We start from the raw sequence: 25,374 nt of genomic DNA on the forward strand, positions 1-25,374 counted from the left end.
GTACCACTGAATAATGCCACCTGTTCAATAATGGGATGTTCAACAGCTACTCAATAACTATCATGAAAGAATATGCAGCAAAAAAAAATAACTGCTGCAGTATAATTATAACACTACAGTAGAAACCACAGAACCTTTACAAACACTCCTAATTCTTGCTAAACTCAGAGGTGACAGAGCATAGGGAAAAGCAGGAGGTCAGGCATGTTTCTTAGTTTCCATTCAGAGAAGAAACAGGAGACAGACCGCATCACTTAGCATTGAAGCCAAAGGTTGGGTAAAACATGTTACTCAGAACCAAAGGGCAAATAAAAATAATGCTGCTATTCCACATGCACAGGAAAGACAGAGAACATGACTGTTTTGCCTGTTTGACTGAACCTGTACTTAAAACCAGGACTGATACCAGAAGTACCAAACACAAATGTAGAACAACATGAACTCTCACAAGCCAGGCAGACCTGCTTGGTCACTACAGTCTTGATCCTGGTACCAGTTCTTAAAGAACTACAGTATTTTTCAAAATAATTGAGATCATTGTTCACATACAAATGCACATATGAATGCAAGAGAAAAAAAGTGAAGGAAAAGAAACCATCAAAATGGTTATGGTGGTTTAATATTTGGGTAATTAGATTATGAGCTTCCCTGGTGGCTCATGATAAAGAATCCGCCTGCCAATGCAGGTGATGTAGGGTCCATCCCTGGGTCGGGAAGATCCCCTGGAGGAGGAAATTGCAGCCCACTCCAGTATTCTTGCCGGGAGATCCCATGGACAGAGGAGCCTGGAGGGTTACCGTCCATGGGGTCACAAAGAGTTGGACATGACTTAGTGACTAAACAACAGCAACAACAAATTAGATTACAGCTGATTTCTTTTCTTATTGGTAGCGTTCATTATTTTACACAATAAGTGTTTACTACTTGTATCATCAAAGGAAAACAAATGTCTTTTTAAACCCTTAACTGAAAGAAAGTAATCCCTGAACATAGTTCGTGTAGAAGCCACAGTAAGCCACCAATTGCGTCTTCTGCTTTCCAAAGGGTCAAAGGTGAGTGGGCTGGATTTGAAGGGCACTTCCCCCACTACACAGGAAAATCCAGGGAACTCTGCAAGAAACGCAGTCACAGAAAGGTCCAGGAGCACAGTGACAGACACTGCACACTCAGAGCACGTGCGGGACCTGCTTGTCCCTGGTTTTACCACCTAGCGTTTTGCTGACTCCCACAGCTCTTCTGGAAAATCTTTACCTTTGGGGTAAAGCTAATACCGTCACCGAACAGTTATCTTGAAGCAGAGAATATGGAAATCAACCCATGACAAGAGCATACCAAATGTACAATAGGCCACTGTAGTTTTAATTGAAGTGCAGTTGATTTACAATATTTTATTAGTTTCAGGGGTACAGCATAGTGATTCAGGGGAGTTTTGTGTTTTTGTAGATTATATTCCATTATAGATTATTATAAGATATTGGATACAGTTATAATTCCCTGTGCTATGCAGTAAATCCTTGTTACTTATTCATATATAGCAGTTTGTACCTGTTAACTCTATACTCCTAATTTGTCCCCCTCACCCCCACTTTCCTCTCTGGTAATCATAAATCTGCATTCTATGTCTCTGAGTCTATTTTTGTTTTGTACATAAATTCATTTGTATTATTTTTTAGATTCACATATAAGTGGTATCATATAGTATTTGCCTTTCTCTGTCTGACTTACTTCACTAAGCGTAATATTCTCTAGGTTCATCCAAGTTGCTGCAAATGGCAATATTTCATTCCTTTTAATGGCTGAGTGATAGCCCAGTGTGTGTGTATATGTGTGTCTGTTGACACTGTTGTAAATAATGCTGCTATGAACCTTGAGGTACATGTATCTCTTCAAATTAGCATTTTTGTTTTTTCCAGATATGTACCCAGAAATGGGATTGCTGGATCATATGGTAAGTCTATTTTTAATTTTTTAAGGACCCTCCATACTGTTTTCCACACTGGCTGCATCAATTTACATTCTCACCAGCAGCGTAGGAGGGTTCCCTTTTCTCCACACCCTCTCCAGCATTTCTTATCTGTAGACTTTTTGATGATGGCCATTCTGACTGGTGTGAGATGATATCTCTCTGTGGTTTTGAAATGCACTTCTCTAATAATTAGCAATGTTGAGCATCATTTCACGTGCCTGTGAGGACCTGCAGGTTTTATAGCCAGCTTTCTCTCAACATCATTATCCCAACCATGATGAATACTCATTCCTCAAGCCAGAAAGCATAGATTAATTACTAGATATACAGCACTATTTTAGCCACTATGGTGAATACAAAAGAAACAGAAGCAGTCATTCTTTCCATAGCATTCACAGTATGATAGCCAAATATATGACATACACATCAGAAATATTTAAATGACAATAAGATGACAAAATTAAATGGCTAAATGAGCTACACAGATCCATTTAAAGGAGGACACTGCTCACTAGGACTTAAATAGTTGGGAAAAGCTTCAGGGAGGAAGAGTTTTGGTAGCATAAGAAGGTAGACAAGGGAAGTCCAGGTACTGGTACCAAAATAAGCAAAGTCACTAGACAGAAAAACCAACAATGAGTCTGAACAGACTGTAATAAAAACCAAGTTAGGGAACAATAAATTTAAGGAAGGAGAAATAGCTTTGGGAAAATTACAAATCCTCTTAAGGGTTCGTTTACCTCTAATCCATCAAATACACCATTATCAAATTAAGAACATTTGTGGGGAAACCTGTGTACAGACACTATGCTATATATGACAGACATATGGTATCCAGTCTCACATTAATCTTCTAAAAGTAGGTATCATTATTCCCACTTCACAGACAGAAACTGAAATTAGTTAAACAGAGATGTTAACTAATTTGCTCAAGGTCACCAGGTAGGCAACAGAGTTTAGAACCCAGGCCTACTTGACTCCAAAGTCCGTACTCTTTTTTTTTTTTTAATTTTCCTATACTATCTCTTCCTAAAACACAGCTGCAACAATATCACTCTGAATTTATTATATGTCCCCTCATCACAGCATATTCTCCCATCTTTTTGACTATCAAGTGTCCCCATGATGATCCCCTGTGCATCAAAGCCTGCTCTCACGAGAGTATCTGCAGCTAAAATAAAAGTGGCTAATGGCAGTTTGTCCCACCCAGGAGTATTTTCACTGTTAGAGGAATCAAAGGCTTCAGTTAGAAAGAAACTCCAAGTCACTTAGTGGAATACACTTCCTACCTTCTCAGGGAGCCAAGCCAAAAATGTATTTTATGATGTTCATTTTCATAGCTTATAAAGCTAAAGCTCACACAGTAAGAATGTCACCCATAAACTGAGGGTCTCCACGGAAACCTAACCTGCCCCAATCCAGGAGACAAAAGGCCAGCTGTGGCTACAGGTTTGCTCTGAACAGGAATTGAGAGTCCTGATATTTCACACTTTAGGTATATGACATAAGGGAAATGTATTTGACATTTAAATTCCTAAATGTTTTCTAAACAGGCTGCCAAAAAAAAAACGTGCTTTCTAATAATTCTACAAAACGGTCCTTTACCGTCTCTGGGAACCAGGAACATTATCTTTAGTGCTCTCACCTTTTCCGCAGTCAAAGATCCTATGGGTATCAAATGGTGAAAGTGTCATCTCTCAAAGGAACCTACATGGGCTCTCAGAGTGGGTAAAGATGAGTGTGTAGAAGAGCATGGCCTGTTACGCTGCTTCACGGACTCTGTGTGAGAAGAACCCTCACTGACTACCCACTTGCTAAAGCCGGAATATACTAATCGTTAGCTCAAAGGTACCCACTCCAGTGTTCTTGCCTGGAGAATCCCAGGGACGGGGAAGCCTGGTGGGCTGCCGTCTATGGAGTCGCACAGAGTCGGACACGACTGAAGCGACTTAGCAGCAGCAGCAGCAGCTCAAAGGTAACTTGAACGTTCCCCAGGAAGTATTTTAATGGACCAAGGATGATAAGAGTTGCAGAACGTGTTTCAAAATGGCTTGAAACTGAACATAAGAAATTTTCTGATCCAGCTTAGAAAATAGGTTGGATTAAATATTTTATATAGAAAACAAAGGAGATCGTTTGAAAATAAAAATGACACCCTTCATTCTTTTTCAACAGTTGTTATATCCCTCACCTTAAAGAAATCACTTCCTAAAAAAACTCTCATTTCATCAAAGCTCTATTACGTATGCTAACAGATTTTAAGGGTGGAACTCTTGTCATGTTAGTAAAAGGAGAATTATGCCCTTACGTATCTGGATGGCTCCTCTAGGTTCTGGTCATTCATGTCAGTGGGAACAGTCCGGGTGGCCAGTGGTCCCTCTGCAAAAGGTTTTGGTAACTGGCCTCTGAACTCTGACGGGATGAACTGAAGCTGCCAACTGTCAGAAACACAAAAGAAGAATGAGAAAAACACAGGGGGCTCAGATTGCTAAATGTACTTGAAATACATAAGCAAAAAAAGGAAATTTCATGTGAAAAATATTTCCCTTGGAGACAAAATATTTCTGCGAAACCTTAGTCACAGAGCATAGAGGCAGAGGTCACAATTTAATCCAAGATCGTTGAGAAATTTTCAACTTGAGAGCTCTCATACCATTTCACCAACTCTCAGCAGTGAAATTTCCAACAGTGGTTATACCATCAAACAACTACAGAAACATCAAAGCTCATTGCCAATTATCATGTGATCAGGGGACCTCTCAGAATTTAAGCAAGTTCATCAGGCGTAGAGAGGAAAGAGTGAAATGTAGGGACTCACTGTGGGAAAACTACTTTGTTCCTGAGTAATCCTCAAAAGTATCTTCAGTTATGAAACTGTTTCAGATGGAAAAGGCAAAGGCTAAAGCGAACACTTTAAAAAACAAGCTTTAATTAATCATTAATGACTGATACAGGATCTTTATCAAGGAAAAAGATATTACCACCAGCTAAGCTGCTGCAGCCAGTCCCCAAATGGAGCAACATGACTCATCTTAACCTGACTTCTCTTTTCCCTAAATAGGACTCTTCTCTGTCTGAATAAAGCAGATACAAAGGAACTAGGAGCCCATGCTATCTAGCACATCCAACCACAGACAGCATGGAGGAAAGCGGTGCACAGGTCTTAGCCACAGCTTTCCCCAGAGTCCATATAGTGGGAGAGAACGTTCACTGTCGCTGGACAACAAATGCGTCTTATCTAAAAACACTCTAGACACCGAGAGTCTCTAAACCACTTTCAAAAGTGGGTTAACATGAGTTAGTCATAAAAATTTAAACACAGATCCTCAGGAAGAGCCACGAGCAGGAGCCCAGGACCCAGAACGTCCTCAGAAGGTCAGGGCAGCGCAGGGCGCATCACCAAACACAGGCCCCGGGTGCTCGGCAAGCTGCCCATGGCTGCCCGAGATGGTGAATCACCAAACACCCCCGAACAAACCCAAAGTGGAGGAAAAACTAAGATGACATTGCCACAGATTTGCTGTTTCTACACCTCGATTTAAAACTCTGAGGATTAAAGGGCAGCTTACTTGTCGGGCAGAAGGAAGCTGCTGGGGAAGCGATGCCACTCTTTCCCAACACAGACATTGACAGGCCGGCCTTCAGGAACACTGTGGATGGTGGGGTCTGTGGCAATTCGATAAAATTCTGGATACAGATCAAGGGGTCCGTGATACCCTGGAAGGGAGAGGGGTGTGTGAAAGCCGAAGATGAGAGAGGTGAGATTCTGCTATTTAATTACAATGCGTGTTAGTGTCCCACTGTGATCCGTGTGAGAGGCACACAGCAACTCCAGCAGGATCCCACTCAACTGGCATCACACGCCTCTGCAGTCAGGAAGATGATTACAGGAGGCCCAATCTTTGACAGAAATCATCTGCTTTCTTGCCCTTCTCTACACCCTCCACCTTTTTAATTTCATGTTCTTTGAGCCCATTTCAATATTCTGGATCCAAATGAAGATTATAAGAAAGAATATAATCATGGGACTTGAGCCACAACTCTGCATCCTATGTTTAAGGCTTCCTTAATTCATTCTTTAAAAGGAAAAAAAAAAAAAATTAGTAAGAATAGAGAAGTGTATAGTTAATCACATTGAAAGGAATTCTCAATCTTCTCTTCAGTCCTAAGGTACAGATGTCACATCCCATTCTTAATACGAAGTCCACAGGTTCTCCACACAGAAAAGCCCTCCCCCTCGGCTTAAGCTGAATTGTATTAAACACTCACGTGTCAAGCAAAAACCAAGGTAAAGTGAGTGTGGATTAAGTTACTGTCTGTACATCTACCTCTGAACAGCGCCACAGAGCGAGAAAAAGACAGGAGCCCGAACAGGAAGAGTGTTCCTAACGCCAGCCAATTCGACGTCACGGTGTAATGCTCCAGGCGGTATCGCTGAAACACGAAGTGGTAACATTTCTAGAAAGAAAGAAAACTGCTCTGAAAAAAAGATATACCTTGCAGGATACACATCATCACAAGACATCATCATAACTTAAGAGGAAGGAAAAGAGGTTCTACCAAGAGTCTGAGCTTTTGCACACAGTGGGGTACCCACTCCACATTCTAAGATGAAAGCAAACTCTGCTAAACTGTAGATCAGCCTCACCAGAGGGCGTGCCAAGAGTCAAATCTCACTGGCTTCACAGGAAACTTAGTTGGATACTTCCCTAGTGACTAAAGTCCTAATAATTTACTTTTAAAAAAATATTTAAATGAAAATGGCTTTTGGTAGTTTTTTTTTTTTTAAATATATGAAGTATCTCAATCTATTCTGATGTAACTGGTGATTAACCTTCACTTTCCTTACTGACAAGTTTTCATCAAAGTTTTTAGTAACAACAAAATGTCTCATGACCAGACAAGAAGGAAACAGAATTCCCCTCATGGAACGTTAGGAAAATGCAGTTAATTATATGCTAAACTAACTTCACAAACTAGATGAATGTCATTAAGAATATATACACACCTGCATGAGTTCTGCAGCCTTTCAGCACCTTCCCATGAGACTTCCTTCCTGCCTTCTTTCCCTCTCAGACTAGAACTACTTTTGGAAAGCAATTTTGCAATACATAACAAGGGCCATAAATATGTTTGAACTCCTTTCATACTTTTTGGAATCTTTCCTAAGGAAACAATCCAAATACCTAAACAAAGATATTTATCCTAGCATTATTTATAATACTGAAATAAGTGAGCAACCTAAACTCTAACATAAATTACGTCTAACCGTTATATATAACCAATTCAATATATTATGTATTACATAATAATGTTATATAGTGTATCCAACTCAGAACACTATATTGCTATTAAAATGATGCATATAGACGTGGCAACATAATGATATAATTATATTAAGAGGGATACAGTTACATGAACCCTAAACTACAAGCATAATAGATTCCGTTATATGATAGGCAAAAACGCTAGAAGGAGATTTTGTTTGGGCAGCAGGACTGATTTTTAGAAAGAGGTAAAAGAAAAATTATCCGTGATGAAGTTCAATTACTTTTATAATTAAAATTATTTTTAAAAACTATTGTCCTAACAAGGATGAGATTTTAAAGCATTATGCTACATGAAAGAAGTCAATCACAAAAGCCCACATATTCTATGATTTCGTTTATATGAAATGCCTAGAATAGGCAAAGCTATAGAGATACAAAGTACATTAGCTGTTGATTGTGACTGAGGAGATATTGGAGGGGGGCAGCTACAATAGCTAAAGGATTTTTGAGATGATGAAAATGCTATAAATTGAGTGGAGTAATGCTTACACAGACCTGTGAATAGCCTAGAAAACACTGTATCATATACTTTAAATGAGTAAATTCTGTGGTTTGCGAATTGTGCGTGCATGTGTGCTAACTCGTTTCAGTCCAGTCAGACTCCGAGATCTATGGACTGTAGCCCGCCAGACTCTTCTGTCCCTGGGATTCTCCAGGCAAGAATACTGGAGAAGATTGCTGTGCCCGCCTCCAGGGGATCTTCCCCACCCAGGGACTGAACCCTTATCTCTTTCATCTAACCAGCATTGGTAGGCAGGTTCTTTACCACTAGCACCACCTGAGAAGCCCTTGTGAATTATATCTTATCATAAATCTGTTAAGGAAAAAAAACCTATTACCCAAATTATTCATTTTTTAATAATTGCAAATGGAGCAGAGGTTTAAAAAAAAAAAAAAAAGAGTCCGACACTTCCAAGGCCATAAATACAGAAATATTCATGATTAGTTCTGACCTGGACAGGTTTTAAGCCAGGATTACAAGGTCCCATATCGCTAACTGCCTGAAGTAATCCCAAACACCTAAGCCAGTTTCATTCAGGTTTCATAACTGAAGAACAGACATTCCATTAGCTCCGCTGGGCTACTACCATCCTGTGCTAGGCTCATGTAACGACTTAAAAAAATTCCTTTCACAGCAATTGGGTTCTTATTGGCAAGAGAGACAAATTATTACTAACACAAATCAACACTGCAAATATGTGATCAGCAAACAACAGTACAGACAACGCCTAAGCAATCAAAGCTTCAGAATATGATCTGTATCACCTTTAATGTATGGATAACATATCTTAGGTGGAAGCATTCTGTAACCTGCCTTTAAGCTTTTTGAACGATTTAATGTGAAACAGAATGAAGCCGACATACATTTCCCTGAAACTCACCTGAAGTGCAGAAAGGGCCACAGCACCACAGAGACAGATAAGTGGATACACAGGGAAAAGAAATCTCTCCTCTTTGTGAGGCTGGATGAAGAAAATTATAAACCAAATATACATTGGAGCCAAGGTAAGCCAATATGGGTGGCCTAAATTCTGAACTGTAAAACACAGAAAAAAATATCCACCTTTCACCATATTAGACCAAAACAGCACATTTACTCTCAAAGTTCTCTTGATCTCAAACTCAGGCATATATCCTAGGGCCCCCCACTCTTTTATTCACACTTCCTCTGATATAATTAAGGAGTCAAATAGAAAGAGGTATATACTTCTTAGCTCTCCCAAGAGATCCAACATTTAAAGGTAGGTACAATGCTGGATTTAGCTGGAACACAAATGAATATCAGGTGAATGGGTAATAGAACTTAACAATTTCTACACTGGATGAAGAAAAAACACACCTCTCTCTCTCTCTCTAGAGAGAAGAGTCCTGCCACTAAGACTAAAGATTCTTGAGATTAACCAAAAGCATAACATAAGTTCACTTCTTAGACTTTAATTCTTCTGTTTACTACATTAATCTTCTTACATATATACCAAATAGCTATAGATCAAAGGAAAGAAACAGAATTGGATTCTCAAACTCATCACTGGTTTCTGTCAAGCTAAAAATGACACTTTGTTTCAAAGAAAATATAAAACCATTCTTAAAGGAAGTTTGCTGAAGGAGTTTTCTCTCCTGTTTGGTAATGCACATCCATCCACTCTGTACCTCAAAATTAAAGCCAAGAATGTATTTTAAACCATATGAAAGAATTGCAGGAATTTAATGAACACTAAGACCCAAGCACCTGCTGGAAAGTTCCTGTGGTCATGGCTAGGTACATGGACACTGAGTGATAAGCCTACAACCCACAGTGAAGGCATCTCAAACTGTGCTCCCATTAGCGGTAACGAGTAGTACATGGGAAGCACCGACCAAGGGTGGACAGACAGCGCCCCCTGGTGTCCGTTATGTCTACGATGAGCGAGTTGAGGTGAAAGATCAGGGTTGTCATCAGAGCCCAGCTTAGCATTGCTTAACCTACTGCTCCTTAGTTACACATGCTTTTAAAAAAACAGGTGTCTTTTTTTTTTGGCCTTGAGACATGCAGGATCTTAGTTCCCCAGCCAGGGACCAGGGGTCAACCCGGCACCACCTGCAGTGGAAGCACAGAGTCTTAACCATCAGGGAAGTTCCTGCAGAAATTCTTTAAGAATAAACATTCTTCAACTGCAATAACAAGTTTATCTTTTTTTTCACTTATGAAATTTTAGGCTATAATTTAGGGTATTTACCTTTCCAAGAAGTATTTTGGGTTGGAATTTTCTTTATTATAAAAAAAAAAGTTTATCTTCTACAAGTAAACAATCTTTTCTTCTTTTGCATCTTAGAAGCTAACAAACATATTTTAAAAATATGGCCTAAAATTTTGGAACATCCTCTATAAAACATTTATAGTTTCTGTTAAACTATATTCTGTTAAACTGTGTTAAACGTATTGTTGCTGTTATAAAATATACAAAGCGTATAAAGAAAAAACAGTCCTCAATTTCTTACTAGCTGGACATGTAAGTACATGGCACAATTTTAAACCAAAATTGGATTCCTACTTTAGAGAACAGCTTAATATACTGTTTTTGTTTTTACTGTTTTTATAGTTGTATCACAAGCATTTACAAATCTTCCACAAGTATAAATTATTTTTATTGTCAGAAAAAGCTACTTATCAAAAAAAAAAAAAAGTGATCCTTAATAAACATAAGGAGTGGAGGAATGTGTTAATACCTCACGGGAACAAACAGCTGAATCCAAACGCAGGACACTATGTATGCAAGATGAGTGGCATGGTTTCTTTAGAAATCTTCAGGAGGACAAAGGTGAGGGGGGGGGGGAACCTCTAGAAAAGCTTATGAAACGTAACACCAAATTCAGTATATGACTCATTTAGATCCTGCTTTAAACAAACTATAAAAGTTTTTTTTCCAGACAGTGTAGGAATCTAAATACTAGCTGGGCATTAGGTGATATTAAGAAAAAAACTGTTAATTTTGTTAGATAACGGCATCAGGGTTATGTTACAACAAAAGTTCTAAAATAAAGCAAAAGTGACTCTGAAGGCTGCTTTCATATTCTATGAACACAGCGAACTCGTTATAAACCACTAACTGTAGAAAAGCAGAATGGGAAATGGTATGGAGGGATCACCTGGCATCCAAACCAGAACGAAAAGTTGGAAATTAAATCTTCCAAAACTCAAACGAGTTTCTGCTCAGCTCTGTCTTCCAGTCAGAGCAAGCACCAAATGTGGGGGAATCTCTACATGGCTTAGTTTCCAGATTTTTGGTTGAATTTCCCAGAAATTGTTTGCCTCTAGAGTTGATTATCTTAAGCAATTTACCATACTAACATACACTTCTTTAAATAGGCTTATCTCCCAAGATTTTTTAAATGCTTTTGCCTCCCCAGATGATTCTATAAATCATACAGACTTCCTCACTTGCAATTATTAACCAGATTATCACATAGGTTAACACAGGTTGAATAAACTATAAACAGAGATGGAAAAATGCAATAAGCTAACCATTTCCATAGGAAGAAAATGGAAAATAAAATAAGTAGATTGTTTTTTTATTTCTTGGTATACATTGTTACTTCTCTTCCCTCCCCCCAAATCTATCTTTGCTTATTCCACTTACCATGAAATCTCTGCAGTAGGTATTCCATGAGAGAAGTCAGTGGTAAGACCAGGAGGGCTAAAGCAAAGACTACATTGAAATTCAGAAATCCATTAATTAAATAGAAATACCAAGGTTCTGTGCCTGAGGGAAATAAAGAGACATGAACTCATTAGTGGACGCCTCGGATACCTACTACAATGCTTGACTCCCAGTGTTCCTTGTCAAGCAAATTTGCTGGTCCAGTACCTCCTGCGAGAGCCCACAAGCCACTCCTCCCACCTTAGAAATCAGGTTTCAAATATTTAGCTCTCATGACCACCATTTGTTGTTGTTCAGTCGTCAAGTTGTGTCCAAGTGTTTAAGACCCCATGGACTGCAGCATACCAGGCTTCCCTGTCCCTCACCATCTCCCAGAGTTCGTCCAAATTCATGTCCATTTAATTGGTGATGCCATCCAACCATCTCATCCTCTGTCGCCCTCTTCTCCTTCTGCTGTCAATCTTTCCCAGCATCGGCATCTTTTCCAGTGAGTCAGCTATTCACATCAGGTGGTCAAAGTACTGGAGCTTCAGCTTCAGTCCTTCCAAAGAGTGTTCAGGGTTGCTATACTTTAAGATTGTCTGGTTTGATCTCCTTGCTTTCCAAGGGACTCTCAAGAGGCTTCTCCAGCACCACAGTTTGAAAGCATCAATTCTTCGGCGTTCTGCCCTTTATTGTTCATCTCTCACATCTGTACATGAGTACGGGACCACTATATCCAGCCCAAATTGCCAAGTCCAAATGGGACTAATACTTTTCAGAAAACCAAACAATATAAATAGCTTAGCAGCGATATTGTGATTTATAATAAGAAGTATTTATTTGGTCTTCACTCCCATTCCTAGGAGAGAGTGCCTAAAACGACCTTCCTAATTCCTAAAGTGGTAAGAAGTGTCTTTTGTTATGTTAATTCAGGGACTTCTGGCAAAGTCCTAGGTAACCTCAGGATGGGGACTAGTTGTGAGAGGAACCACCTAGTGATTGGAGGGTTAGAACTTTCAGTCCTGCCTTTCCCTCCTCTGGGAAGGGGAGAGGGTATAGCAATGGGGTTTAAACATTCAAGCAATGGTGCTCAAGTAATGAGACCTCCATAAAAACCCAAAAGGACAGTGTTCAGAGGGCTTCCCGGCAGGTAAACAGGTAGGGAGGCACAGGGGAGGAAGCAGGGATAGTGAAAGTGAAGTCGCTCAGTCGTGTCCGACTCTTTGCAACCCCATGGACTGTAGCCTACCAGGCTTCTCCATCCATGGGATTTTCCAGGCAAGAGTACCGGAGTGGGTTGCCATTTCCTTCTCCAGAGGATCTTCCCGACCCAGGGATCGAACCCGGGTCTCCCGCATCGCAGGCAGACGCTTTACCCTCTGAGCCACCAGGGAAGCACCACGTATCTTCCCGCCCACCCTGCCCTATGCATCTCTTCCATCTGGCTTGTCTCCTTTCTAATAAACTGGTCAACAGAAGTAAGTATTTCTGGAGTCCTGGGAGCCATGCTGGCAAATTAACTGAACCTGAGAAGGGGGCTGCTGGAACTTCTAATGTGGTCAGTCAGAAGCCCAGGTGACAACCTGGACTTTCAAATGGCACGAAGCAGAGGCCTCCCCACCGAGGGCTGGGGGGTGGCGGGGTGGGTGCAGTCCTACAGGGCTGAGCTATGAGGGCCTTGCCTATCCGTTTATCCTATCACATTCTAGTATCCTTCCCCCTGATGTGCTCAACCACTTTTCAACAGTGTCTGTTCAAGGGGGACCTTCCACAAAAAAGCAGCGCCTTTCTGAGGAAAACCATGTTCAGAGACCCCAGACCCTGCTCAGCTTTTCGGATTCAGAATGAAACAACATGACCGAAAACGCAAGCCTTGCTCGCACAAGTTTTGATTCTTTAACTCCAAATCCTGAAACTCAAGCGATGAGAGACAGCCCCCTTTGGCACATTCCGCCGGTATTCATCTGCTCTTCCCTCCTGTGATTACTTCAATCAGGCAGTGAATGACACACGCGGGTTTTAATCACTGTGTGTTGTGACACCCGCCTTGCACCACAGCAATTTCCTGCAATCAGCATTGCTTAAAAGGGTAATCAGAAGGCAGAGGAATACTCAGAAAAGCCTGACATTTCTGCAGCTTGCACAGCAAAATAAGATTAGAAACCAAACCCATAAGGCGAGAAACGTCTAAGGGAGGAGGAAGATGCAGAGGGGACCCTGGGGAAGGACTCAGGTTTGACAGTGTGTCCACCTTTAGGGAAAGCTCCCTCCCTCCTGTCGAAACCCAGGGACAAGGACTGTCCAGGAAGAGAGACTTTGTCCCAGGCCAAGCTCATTAGAGATTTGTATCTTGTATTCTTTACAAATAATCTTTTAGGTTACAGAAAACTGCCGGCCTGCTAAGTCACTGCAGTCATGTCTGACTCTGCGACCCCGTGGACTGTAGCCCGCCAGGCTCCTCTGTCCATGGGATTCTCCAGGCAAGAGTATTGGAGTGGGTTGCCATTTCCTTCTCCTACAGAAAACTATTGGATGGTTTTATTTTCAAAATGGAAAACACACGCCTTTTCTGGGTTTTCATTACTATTTAACAGCATGTTTCCTAAATTGAGTCCTTTTCCACTCCAGTTTCCAGAGAAGTAAGTTTTCGCACAATCATCTCCTGACCGCCAGTGTGGAGGCAATGCTATCAACCCTGAGCCAACTTCTTCTTTACAAAATTCTGGAAATTTGACCCTGGGATGATAAAGCAGCGTGACTAGAAAAAAGGGGGTCACCCTTCACATCATCTACTACAGATGCTTAAACATCAACAGATAAAAGCCTTTCTCTTTGATCCTTGCTAATATATGCTTTTTCAAGGAAAGTCCTCTAGTGTTTTCCTCTTTACCACAACTTACTATGCCCTCCTGTTAGGGCTGTCTACTTTTTTTTTTTTTTAAATTTGTTTATTTTAAGGCTGTCTACCTTTTAACCAAGGTATACTGTACGCTGAGATGTGGAACCAAAAGCATTAACTTGGTAAACTCAATTATTTTTATGTGTTAGAACCTCATAGATCAAGTTCATAGCGAGGCCATGAACATTTCATAATAGACTGTTACTTCCCTGAAGGATCGGGTAGAGACTAGGGAATAAGTCAAGATTTGGGAAGGTTCAAGTGACATGAGTCTTAAAAACAAGGGCAAAAGGGGACAAGGAATCGTGAATTCTGCTAACCAGTGTCCTCCCCTACCTGATGAGGCATCTACCTTATAAGAGTAAAAACCTGTATCTCTTTCAGGGAGACACTCAACACTGCTCTCAGAAATTATCAAAAGTGAACTATGTATTGTAGAAAAAAATATGTCAGAATGACAAGCTAAGCATTTAACTCGTGCAAAATGTGAGGTGAAAGGAAGCTGGAAGCAGGGTGCAGGGGGGCTCACCTATCTCCCTTTTCACGGAAAGTGCCTCAATCCCTTTCATTCAAATGAGCTCAAGGGAGCTTTGTCAGAGACTAAAAGAAGAAGGGATAATGTTTATTGTTCCATCGACTGAATGAAGGGGAACTACTTTATAGGCCTACAGTTTTACAGAACTCTAGGAACTAAATTATAATAAATCATCCTTACAAATGTCAAATTTGCACCACCAAGAGGAAAAATCCACCAAGGTTCAACACAAATGATTAACAAAACAAAGAAGGCTCCAGAACAGGTCATGCTAGTTGGTGACCTTAAGCACGCCTCCAAAGCCTCCTCTGGGGCTTCATCCTCTGCTGCTGCAGGACTGGAAAGCCGTGGGCCTTCTGACCAAGGGCTCTATCCTTTACCTTCTGAAATCTCCCGTCCTGTGGCCTGACAGATTTGATAAGACAGACACGCACAGATCATATCCTAAGCTCCCAGCAGCATCCCTGAGCAGACCTGCTGTCATTCTTGAGAGAAGAGCACTTCTTACACCCATCCTCCCACACCTGTCCTCCCACGCTTCTCCCAGGCCTGTGTTCTCATCAGACAGCACAGCTCTTCACACAAAAATACTCAACCTCAACATCTGAGAACTTGAAATGTTACAAGGGGAAGAGGCCAAATCAGTGCCAAGCCTAGTCACTTTCGTTTTTGCAACACGAAATTTCACCTCTTTATCTTTGACCCCATAGAGACGTTTCACCTACAACTTTGCAACTTCCATGTCTACACTACTCTAAATTTCCTAAGCATTGAGTATTCTTGACCTCATGCAAGTAATTGTGAAAAACTGCCTCTGTCCCCTGGCTTCAAAAGTCAAGAGTCAGTCCAGGTCCGGAATGTGTCATTAATAAATGCTATTTGGCCAAAAAAAGGATAGAAAGGCCCCTTGGAAAACCAGGAACAATAGAGAGAATAAATATTTACAGATTTTCCTCAATCTATGATGGGGTTAAGTCCTGATAAACCCATCATAAACTAAAAACATCGTAAGTCAAAAACACATTTAATACACCTAACATACCAAACACTGTAACTCAGCCTAGCCTACCTCTAACAAGGTCAGAACACTTACATTAGCCTACAGTTGGGCAAAAGTCACCTAACACCAAGCCTGTTTTATAAGACAGTGTTGGCGGTCTCATGTAATTTACTAGCTACAGTACTGAAAATGAAAAACAGAATGGTTGTCTGGATAAAGAATGGCTGTGACAGCTTCCACGGTTTACCCTCATGACGAGTGGCTGACTGGGAACGTAGCTCACTGCCACTGCCCAGCATTACGAGAGATACCTTATCGCCTACTGGAAAAAGATCAAAATTCAAAGTATAGTTTCTATGGAATATGTATTGCTTGCACACCATCATAAAGTCAAAAAAAATCATAAGTTGAAGCACCATAAGTTGGGGTGGGTTCTAAGCAGCTTCAGTCGTGTCCAACTCTTTGTGACCCCATGGACTGTAGCCCTCCAGGCTCCTATGACCGTGGGATTCTCCAGGCAAGAACACTGGAGTGGGTAGCCATGCCCTCCTCCAGGGGATCTTCCCAACTCAGGGATTGAACCTGCATCTCTTATGTCTCCTGCATTGGCAGGTGGGATCTGTACCACTAGCCCCACCTGGGAAGCCCCATAAGTTGGGGACCACCTGCATATTATTACAATCACAATGGAGAGATTGACATTATCTTGCTTACACCTGTGTAGTTCTTACCTAAAATTGGCTAATGCTGTAAAACGGCCTTAAGTTTTTAAAAACGAACTCAATATTCAATCTTTTTGGCTCAGCAGTCCGACATTTGACATTCTGTTCTTCTGCAGTGTGTCCACCTAGTGTCTTCCTGGCAAACTCCTACTCTTCCTTCCAGCTCAGCTCAAAGACCACCCCGTCTAAGAAGTCTTTCCTGACACCAACAGATGAACTTGCTCCTTCAATTCCCTATCATTCTACTGCTGCACATAACACATTGGACTATAATTAACTATTCATGTGTCTGCAGCCTTATCAGACAGCAAATTCTATGAGGAGCATAATCAATGATCAAAAGCAACTGATTGAATGTTTCTTTAACTGAACTCATTTATCCATTCATTCAAGAAGTATTTATAGGCTTATTAGGTTCTTATACTTAAGAAAGTGAAGTGAAAGTTTTTCACTTTCATGCACTGGAGAAGGAAATGGCAACCCACTCCAGTGTTCTTGCTGGAGAATCCCAGGGACAGAGAAGCCTAGTGGGCTGCCATCTATGGGGTTGCACAGAGTCGGACACGACTGAAGCGACTTAGCAGGAGCATACTTAAGAAAACACTAAGAGATGTATGTAAAAACTATCAGCATAAAGCACTTAATCTAAAATTTTCAGATTAAAAAACCAAGTGCCACAGCTAACAAAGCACTTGAGGTGGGAGACTCTTTAAAAATAGCTGAAATATGCCCAAAAGTGCCAAACAAGTGAAAGAGTTTCCATGACAAAGACATGCTGTCTGTTTGACAACTGTACAGCAGCAAAGCATCTCTTAAAACATAAGTCTTAGGACTTCCCTGGTGGTCTGGTAATTAAGAATTCACCTTGCAGTGCAGGGGACGAGGGTTTAATCCCTGGTGGGGGAATAAAGATCTCACATGCCAAGACTATACTTTCGGGGATCATGTCTCTGCAATCTACAGATTCAGTGTAATCTCTATCAAATTACCAATGGCATTTTTCACAGAACTAGAACAAAAAATTTCACAATTCGTATGGAAACACAAAAGACCCCGAATAGCCAAAGCAGTCTTGAGAAAGAAGAATGGAGCTGGAGGAATCAACCTTCCTGACTTCAGATTAAACTACAAAGCTACAGTCATCAAGACAGTATGGTACTGGCCCAAAACCAGAAATACAGACCAATGGAACAACACAGAAAGCACAGAAATAAACCCTTGCACCTATGCGTACCTTATTTTTGACAAAGGAGGCAAGAATATACAATGGGGCAAAGACAGCCTCTTCAATAAACGGTGCTAGGAAAACTGGACAGCTACATGTAAAAGAATGAAATTAGAACACTTCCTAACCCCATACACAAAGATAAATTCAAAATGGATAAAAGACCTAAATGTAAGACCAGAAACTATAAAACTCTTAGAGGAAAACATAGGCAGAACACTCGACATAAATCAAAGCAAGATCCTCTGTGACCCATCTCCTAGAGTAATGGAAATAAAAACAAAAGTAAACAAGTGGGACCTGATTAAACTTAAAAGCTTTTGCACAGCAAAGGAAACTATAAGCAAGGTGAAAAGACAAGCCTCAGGATGGTAGAAAGTAATAGCAAATGAAACAACTGACAAAGGATTAATTTCCAAAATATACAAGTAGTTCACACAACTCAATACCAGGAAAACAAACGACTCAATCAAAAAGTGGGAAAAAGACCTAAACAGACATTTCTCCAAAGAAGACACACAGATGGCTAACAAACACATGAAAAGATGTTCAACATCACTAATTATTAGAGAAATCCAAATAAAAACTACAATGAGATATCACCTCACACAGGTCAGTATGGCCACCATCAAAAATCTACAAACAATAAATGCTGGAGAGGGTGTGGAGAAAAGGGAACTCTCTTGCACTGTTGGTGGGAATGTGAACTGATACAGCCACTATGGAAGACGGTATGGAGATTCTTCAAAAAACTAGGAATAAAACCACCCTATTATCCAAAGAAATCCCACTCTTAGGTATACCCTGAGGAAAGCAAAACTGAAAAAGACACACGTATCCCACTGTTCATTGCAGCACTATTTACAATAGTTAGAACAAGGAAACAACCTAGATGCCCATCGACAGATGAATGGATAAAGAAGTTGCAGTACATATACACAATGGAACATTACTCAGCCATAAAAAGGAATGAATTTGAGTCAGTTCTGATGAGGTGGATGAACCTAGAACCTATTATACAGAGTGAAGTGAGTAACAAAGAGAAAGATAAATATCATATTTTAACACACATATATGGAATCTAAAAAAGTGGTACTGAAGAGTTTATTTACAGGGCAGCAAAGAAGAAACAGACATAGAGAATAGACTTATGGGCATAGGGAGAGGGGAGGAGAGGGTGAGATGTGTGGAAAGAGTAACATGGAAACTTACATTACCATATGTAAAATAGATAGCCAATGGGAATTTGCTGTATGTCTCAAGAAACTCAAACAGGGGCACTGTATCAATCTAGAGAGGTGGGACGGGGTGGGAGATGGGAGGGAGGTTCAAAAGAGAGGGGATATATGTGTACCTGTGTTGAGGTTTGACAGAAAACAAAATTCTGTAAAGCAATTAATCTTCAATAAAAAAATAAATAAAATTTAAAAAAAGATCTCACATGCCACAGAACAACCAGGTCTGCATGCCACAAATACTGAGTCTAAATGCTCCAGAGCCCACAGGCCACAACTAGAAAGTTCACGCTCTTCACAACTAAAGAGTCTATGCACCGCAACGAAAGATCCCACGTGACACAACTAACACCCAACACAGCCAAGTAAACAAATACATATTTTTAAAAAGATTAGTCTTTCATATTTAGTGAATGGACTCAACAATTACAATAAAATTAGCTGACAGTGGTAAAGTACTACTTCACCTGGTCAAAGATATGGTTTTTCCAGTAGTTGTGTATGGATGTGAGAGTTGGACTATAAAGAAAGCTGAGTGCTGAAGAATTGATGCTTTGAACTGTGGTGTTGGAGAAGACTCTTGAGAGTCCCTTGGACTGCAAGGAGATCCAACCAGTCAATGCTAAAGGAGATCAGTCCTGAGTGTTCATTGGAAGGACGGATGCTGAAGCTGAGACTCCAATACTTTGGCCACCTGATGCAAAGAACTGACTCATTTGAAAGGACCCTGATGCTGGGGAAGATTGAGGGCAGGAGGAGAAGGGGATGATAGAGGATGAGATGGTTGGATGGCATCACCGATGCAGCGGACATGAGTTTGAGTAAGCTCTGGGAAGTGGTGATGGACAGGGAAGCCTGGTGTGCTGAAGTCTACGGAGTTGCAAAGAGTTGGACACAGCTGAGTGACTGAACTGAACTGATTCTTTTTTATTTATTTTGGTTGCACTGGGTCTTTATTGCTGCACACAAGCTTTCCCTAGTTGCAGAGAGTGGGGGTTACTCTCTAGTTGCTATTCTCTAGGTGCGTGGGCTTCTCATGGAGCAGAGCACAGGCTCCAGGGCGCATGCACTCGAGCAGCGGTGGCTCACAGGCTCAGTAGCTGTGGCTTGCAGGCTCTAGAGCTCGGGCTCAGTAGCTGCTGCACCTGGTTTTGGTTGCTTCACGACCTGTGCAATCTTCACAGTTCAGGGCTCGAACCCATGCCTCCTAGCAGGCGGATTCCTATCCACCGTGCTAACAGAGGAAGTCCTACTTCTATTATTCTTAACTTGTACGAAGACAATCCCAACCTAGCACACAACAGGCCTGAACAAAATAGTTCTAGGATATAATAGCGATCCGGGCACTGATGCAATCTGAGGGGTATTCCAGAACGTGCTCATTCTTTCATTCACGCATGAGAAATCTTTACTAAAGACCTAGAATACAGAAAGACTACCAACTCCTAGGTGGAATAAATATTCTCTGCAAGCCTGCTAAAGCAAAATGGCATTAACATGGAAATCAGACACTCTTGAAGATTTGTCAAATCCAAAGATGAGAAAAAAGCAAAAAAATTCTACCACCAAAGAGCACCCCCGAAAGTCTAGCTGGCTGCACATCAGTCCTGTGGATGCCCACATGACAGTTCTCTAGGGAAGCCCGTGGCTCAGTGGTAAGGAATCCACCTGTAGTATAGGAGACGTGGGTCCAATCCCTGGGTCAGCAAGATCCCCTGGAGAAGGAAATGGCAACCTACTCCAGTATTCTTGCCTGGGAAATCCCACGGACAGAGGAACCTGATGGACTACAGTCTGTTGTTCTTCAGTCACTCATCCACGTCCAACTATTTGTGACCCCGTGAACTGCAGCATGCCAGGCTTCCCGGTCCTTCACTGTCTCCCAGAGCTTGCTCAAACTCAGGTCCATTGAGTCGGTGATGCCATCCAACAATCTCATCCTTTGTCATTCCTTTCTCCTGTCCTCAATCTTTCCCAGCATCAAGGTCTTTTCCCAATGAGTCAGCTCTTCGCATCACATGGCCAAAGTACTGGAGCTTCAGCCTCAGCATCAGTCCCTCCAATGAATGTTCAGGATTAATTTCCTTTAGGATTGACTGCTTAGATAACCTTATAGTCCAAGGGACTCTCAAGAGTCTTTTCCAACACCACAGTTCAAAAGCATTAATTCCTCAGTGTTCAACCTTATTTATGGTCCAACTATCACATCCATACATGACTACTGGAAAAATCATAGCATGATTATACAAACCTTTGGCAGCAAAGTAATGTCTCTGTTTTTTAATATGCTGTCTAGGTTGGTCGTAGTTTTTCTTCCAGGGAGGAAGCATCTTTGAATTTCATGGCTGCAGTCACCATCTGCAGTGATTTTGGAGCCCAAGAAAATAAAGCCTTTCATTGTTTGCATAGCTTCCCCATCTATTTGCCATGAAGTGATGGGACTGGATGCCATGATCTTAGCTTTCTGAATGTTAAGTTTTAAGCTTTTTCACTCTCTTTCACCTTTATCAAGAGGCTCTTTAGCTCCTCTTCGCTTTCTGCCGTAAGGGTGGTGTCATCTGCATATCTGAGGTTATTGATTTTTCTCCCAGAAATCTTGATTCCAGTTTGTGCTTCATCCAGTCCAGCATTTCTCATGATGTACTCTGCATATAAGTTAAATAAGCAGGGTGACAATATGCAGCCTTGACGTACTCCTTTCCCAATTTGGAACCAGTCCATTGTTCCATGCTCAGCTCTAACTGTTGTTTCTTCATCTGCATACAGGTTTCTCAAGAGGCAGGTCAGGCGGTCTTGTATTCCTATCTCTTGAAGAATTTTCCACAGTTTGTTGTAATCCACACAGTCAAAGGCTTTAGCATACTCAATGAACCAGAAGTAGATGTTTTTCTGGAATTTCCTTGCTTTTTCTAGGATCCAACAGATATGGGCAATTTGATCTCTGGTTCCTCTGCCTTTTCTTTTTTTTTTTTTTTGTAAAGCTGCAGCGCGAGAACTGCGAGGGAATGTTCTCGCGAGACCCAGTCTCAGCAGCCTTTCTTCCTGAGGCTCCGCCCCCCAGTCCCTCTGCCTTTTCTAAATCCAGCTTGAACATCTGGAAGTTCTCGGTTCACGTACTGTTGAAGCCTAACTTGGAGGATTTTGAACATGACCTTGCTAACGTGAAATGAGTGCGATTATGCAGCAGTTTGAACATTCTTTGGTACTGCCCGCCTTTGGTATTGGAATGAAAACTGACCTTTTCCAGTCCTGTGGCCACTGCTGAGTTTTCCAAATTTGCTGGCATATTGAGTGCAGCCCTTTCACAGCATCATCTTTCAGGATTTGAAATAGCTCAGCTGGAATTCCATCACCTCCACTAGCTTTGCTCCTAGTGAGGCTTCCTAAGGCCCACTTGATTTCACATTTCAGGATGTCTGGCTCTAGGTGAGTGATCATACCATCATGATTATCTGGGTCATGATGATCTTTTTTGTATAGTTCCTCAGTGTATTCTTGCCACCTCTTCTTAATATCTTCTGCTTCTGTTAGGTCCATACCATTTCTGTCCTTTATTGAGCCCATCTTTGCATGAAATGTTCCCTTGGCATCTCTAATTTTCTTGAGGAGATCTCTAGTCTTTCCCATCCTATTGTTTCTATTTCTTTGCATTGATCACTTAGTAAGGCTTTCTTATTCTTGCTGTTATTTGGAACTCTGCATTCAGATGGGTATATCTTTCCTTTTCTCCTTTGCCTTTCACTTCTCTTCTTTTCTCAGCTATTTGTAAAGCCTCCTCAGATGACCATTTTGCCTTTTTTTCTTCTTGAGGAAGGTTTTCATCGCTGCCTCCTATACAATGTCATGAACCTCCATCCATAGTTCGTCAGGCACTCTTGTCTATCAGATCTAACCCCTTGAATCTATTTGTCACTTTCACTGTATAACCGTAAGGGATTTGATTTAGGTCATACCTGAATGGCCTAGTGGTTTTCCCTACTTTCTTCAATTTAAGTCTGAATTTTGCAATAAGGAGTCCATGATCCGAGCCACAGTCAGCTCCCGGTCTTGTTTTTGCTGACTGTATAGAGCTTCTCCATCGTCGGCTGCAAAGAATATAATCAATCTGATTTCAGTATTGACCATCTGGTGATGTCCATGTGTAGAGTCATCTTTTGTGTTGTTGGAAGAGGGTGTCTGCTATGACCAGTGCATTGTCTTGTAAACTGTTAGCCTTTTCCCTGCTTCATTTTGTACTCCAAGGCCAAACTTGCCTGTTACTCCAGGTATCCCTTGATTTCCTACTTTTGCATTCCAGTCCCCTATGATGAAAAGGACATCTTTTTTTGGTATAACTGGCAAGTAATTTCTGCCATCTTGGAGGTTACTCACTGGCTACAGTCCATGGGATCACAAAAGAGTAAGACACAACTTAGTGAGTGAACAACAATAATAATATGACAATAATTCCTTCTTTCTCAATAAAGCTTCTATCAGTAGGAAAGTGATCAATTCTTGGACATTCAACATACCAAAATCTGAACTGAAGCTAACCCAGGTTCACTAAAGCAGGTGGAACAGAGCCCCAAGGACTGTTCCCCATAAAACCTGGCTGAAATGAACAGCAGATGCCAACATCCAGGCAAAGACTGGCCACTGCTCTCTGGATCCCAAAACCTACTCACTGTTAAACCAGAAATATAAACTTAGGTCAGAATTTATTCTTTTTTCCCTACTCTATCAACATACTTATTTTTAGATGTAAAAACTTCACCAATCTAGAGGAATATACAAGTTAAAAAACTTTCATAGGCTCTCACACAAAGTTTTACAAATAAGCAGTCAGAATACCAATATGTAATAACCCATTTAAAAGGTACAGAAGTCAATTTTTCAAAATTAAACTCAAATTAACACAATTTATTCACCCATATATAATGCATATTATGCTTCTAATAGGCTCCATGTAAACCAACTTCTAATATCCGTCTAGATCCAGAAGTGAGTCCCCCTTCTATTGTCTTGTGGAATCAAGTAAAATTTTACGAGTAAACTAAAACAATGGGCAAATTAAAACCTGCAGCTCTCCCTAGATAAAGGGAGACCCCTAGAGGCAAAAGCTGAAAAAAATTCTCTCCATATCCTTAGGGATCTTAGAGGCACGTCAAGAAGTCTGTCAAAATCCCTTCACTTGGCAATTATTCTCTATGCAGTTTGTAAATTCATTTTATTTTTAACCTACTACTTGTCATCTAAAACGACAATGTTCCCCAAATCCCAGGTGGTGGTTGTCCTGTCGCTAGGTTGTATCTGACTCTTTGCAACCCCATGGACTCTTGCTCAAGTAAATTTCACTCACACACTTACTCTAAATCTTATTCAGTCTGTTGGTTCTGTTGGCAAAGTGGTAAAGAAAAATGAGCATGGGTTAAACTGATTAGAGAGACAGAGATAACATTGATGTGTTTCACACCGGAATATAAGATAATCACATACACAGAAAGATCTGAGATCTTCAGAAGGTTAAGTCAGAAGAAACTATGCTTATTTAATGAGAAGTTATCTTATACAATGTTTACTGACTTGACTGATCTGATCAGAAAGATCTCTAGCTTATCCCTCTGTAGTGGTCACTAACTAAAATGCTCTCAGGCCTCCCCGCCCCCGCCAGCTACAAAAAAAAAAACAGGCTCCAGGGCTGGTTGGAAAAGGGAAAAAATAAAAGACTAGCGGAGAGAAAACCATCAGGCAAGGGGTGGAGATGGACACAAACTGGAGAACCAAGCCCAGACTGCTCCACCACAAGTGGCTCAGACGGTAAAGAACTTGCCTGCAATTCAGGAGACCCGAGTTCAACCCCTGGGTTGGGAAGATCTCCTGGAGTAGGAAATGGCAACCCCTCCAGTATCCTTGCCTGGAGAATTCCATGGACTGAGGAACCTGGCAGGCTGCAGTCCATGGGGTCACAAAGAGTCAGATACAACTTAGCAACTAAACCAGCACCAGACTAAAGGCATTCCCTTTTTTCCCCTCTTAATGCTAAGCTGGCCAGACTATCCACCCTCTCAAGCTGACCTCACCCTCATTTGCTACACTTTGTCTACAGATTTTGGGAACTTTCTCCCCTAATGCAAAATACTAAAGTAACACAAATTATTGGGTTGGCCAAAAGGTTCATTCAGGTTTTGGCCAACCCAACAAAAAAATGAAAAAGGAAAACCAAATGTGTACTTGTATAGAAAATGCCTGGAGGAATATTTTCCAAGGTGTTAACAATAGCTATCTGGGGATGATGAGATTATGAATGTTTTAATCATCTTATTTTTGTTATATTCTTGATTTTCTAATGAGAAGAGAAGAAA

General features: G+C 41.0%; 1 protein-coding gene across 12 annotated transcripts in view; it reads right to left on the reverse strand.

Annotated features, from left to right (window-relative positions):
* The window catches only part of ALG9 (ALG9 alpha-1,2-mannosyltransferase), a 114,748-nt gene that overhangs the window by 60,735 nt on the left and 28,639 nt on the right, over positions 1-25,374 (reverse strand). For all 12 annotated transcript variants that reach the window (XM_086339159.1, XM_086339161.1, XM_086339164.1 and 9 more), the window contains 5 exons: positions 11,415-11,537; positions 8,679-8,833; positions 6,295-6,424; positions 5,536-5,683; positions 4,275-4,404 (listed from right to left, as the gene is read on the reverse strand). In XM_086339159.1, coding sequence (XP_086195285.1) covers positions 4,275-4,404; positions 5,536-5,683; positions 6,295-6,424; positions 8,679-8,833; positions 11,415-11,537 — 686 coding nt within the window. The remainder of the gene's footprint in view (positions 1-4,274; positions 4,405-5,535; positions 5,684-6,294; positions 6,425-8,678; positions 8,834-11,414; positions 11,538-25,374) is intronic.

This window comes from Bos grunniens, chromosome 15, assembly GCF_055505025.1.
Source record: "Bos grunniens cultivar Pamir isolate PY7600 chromosome 15, Bosgru_T2T1.0, whole genome shotgun sequence".
Lineage (NCBI taxonomy): Eukaryota > Metazoa > Chordata > Mammalia > Artiodactyla > Bovidae > Bos > Bos grunniens.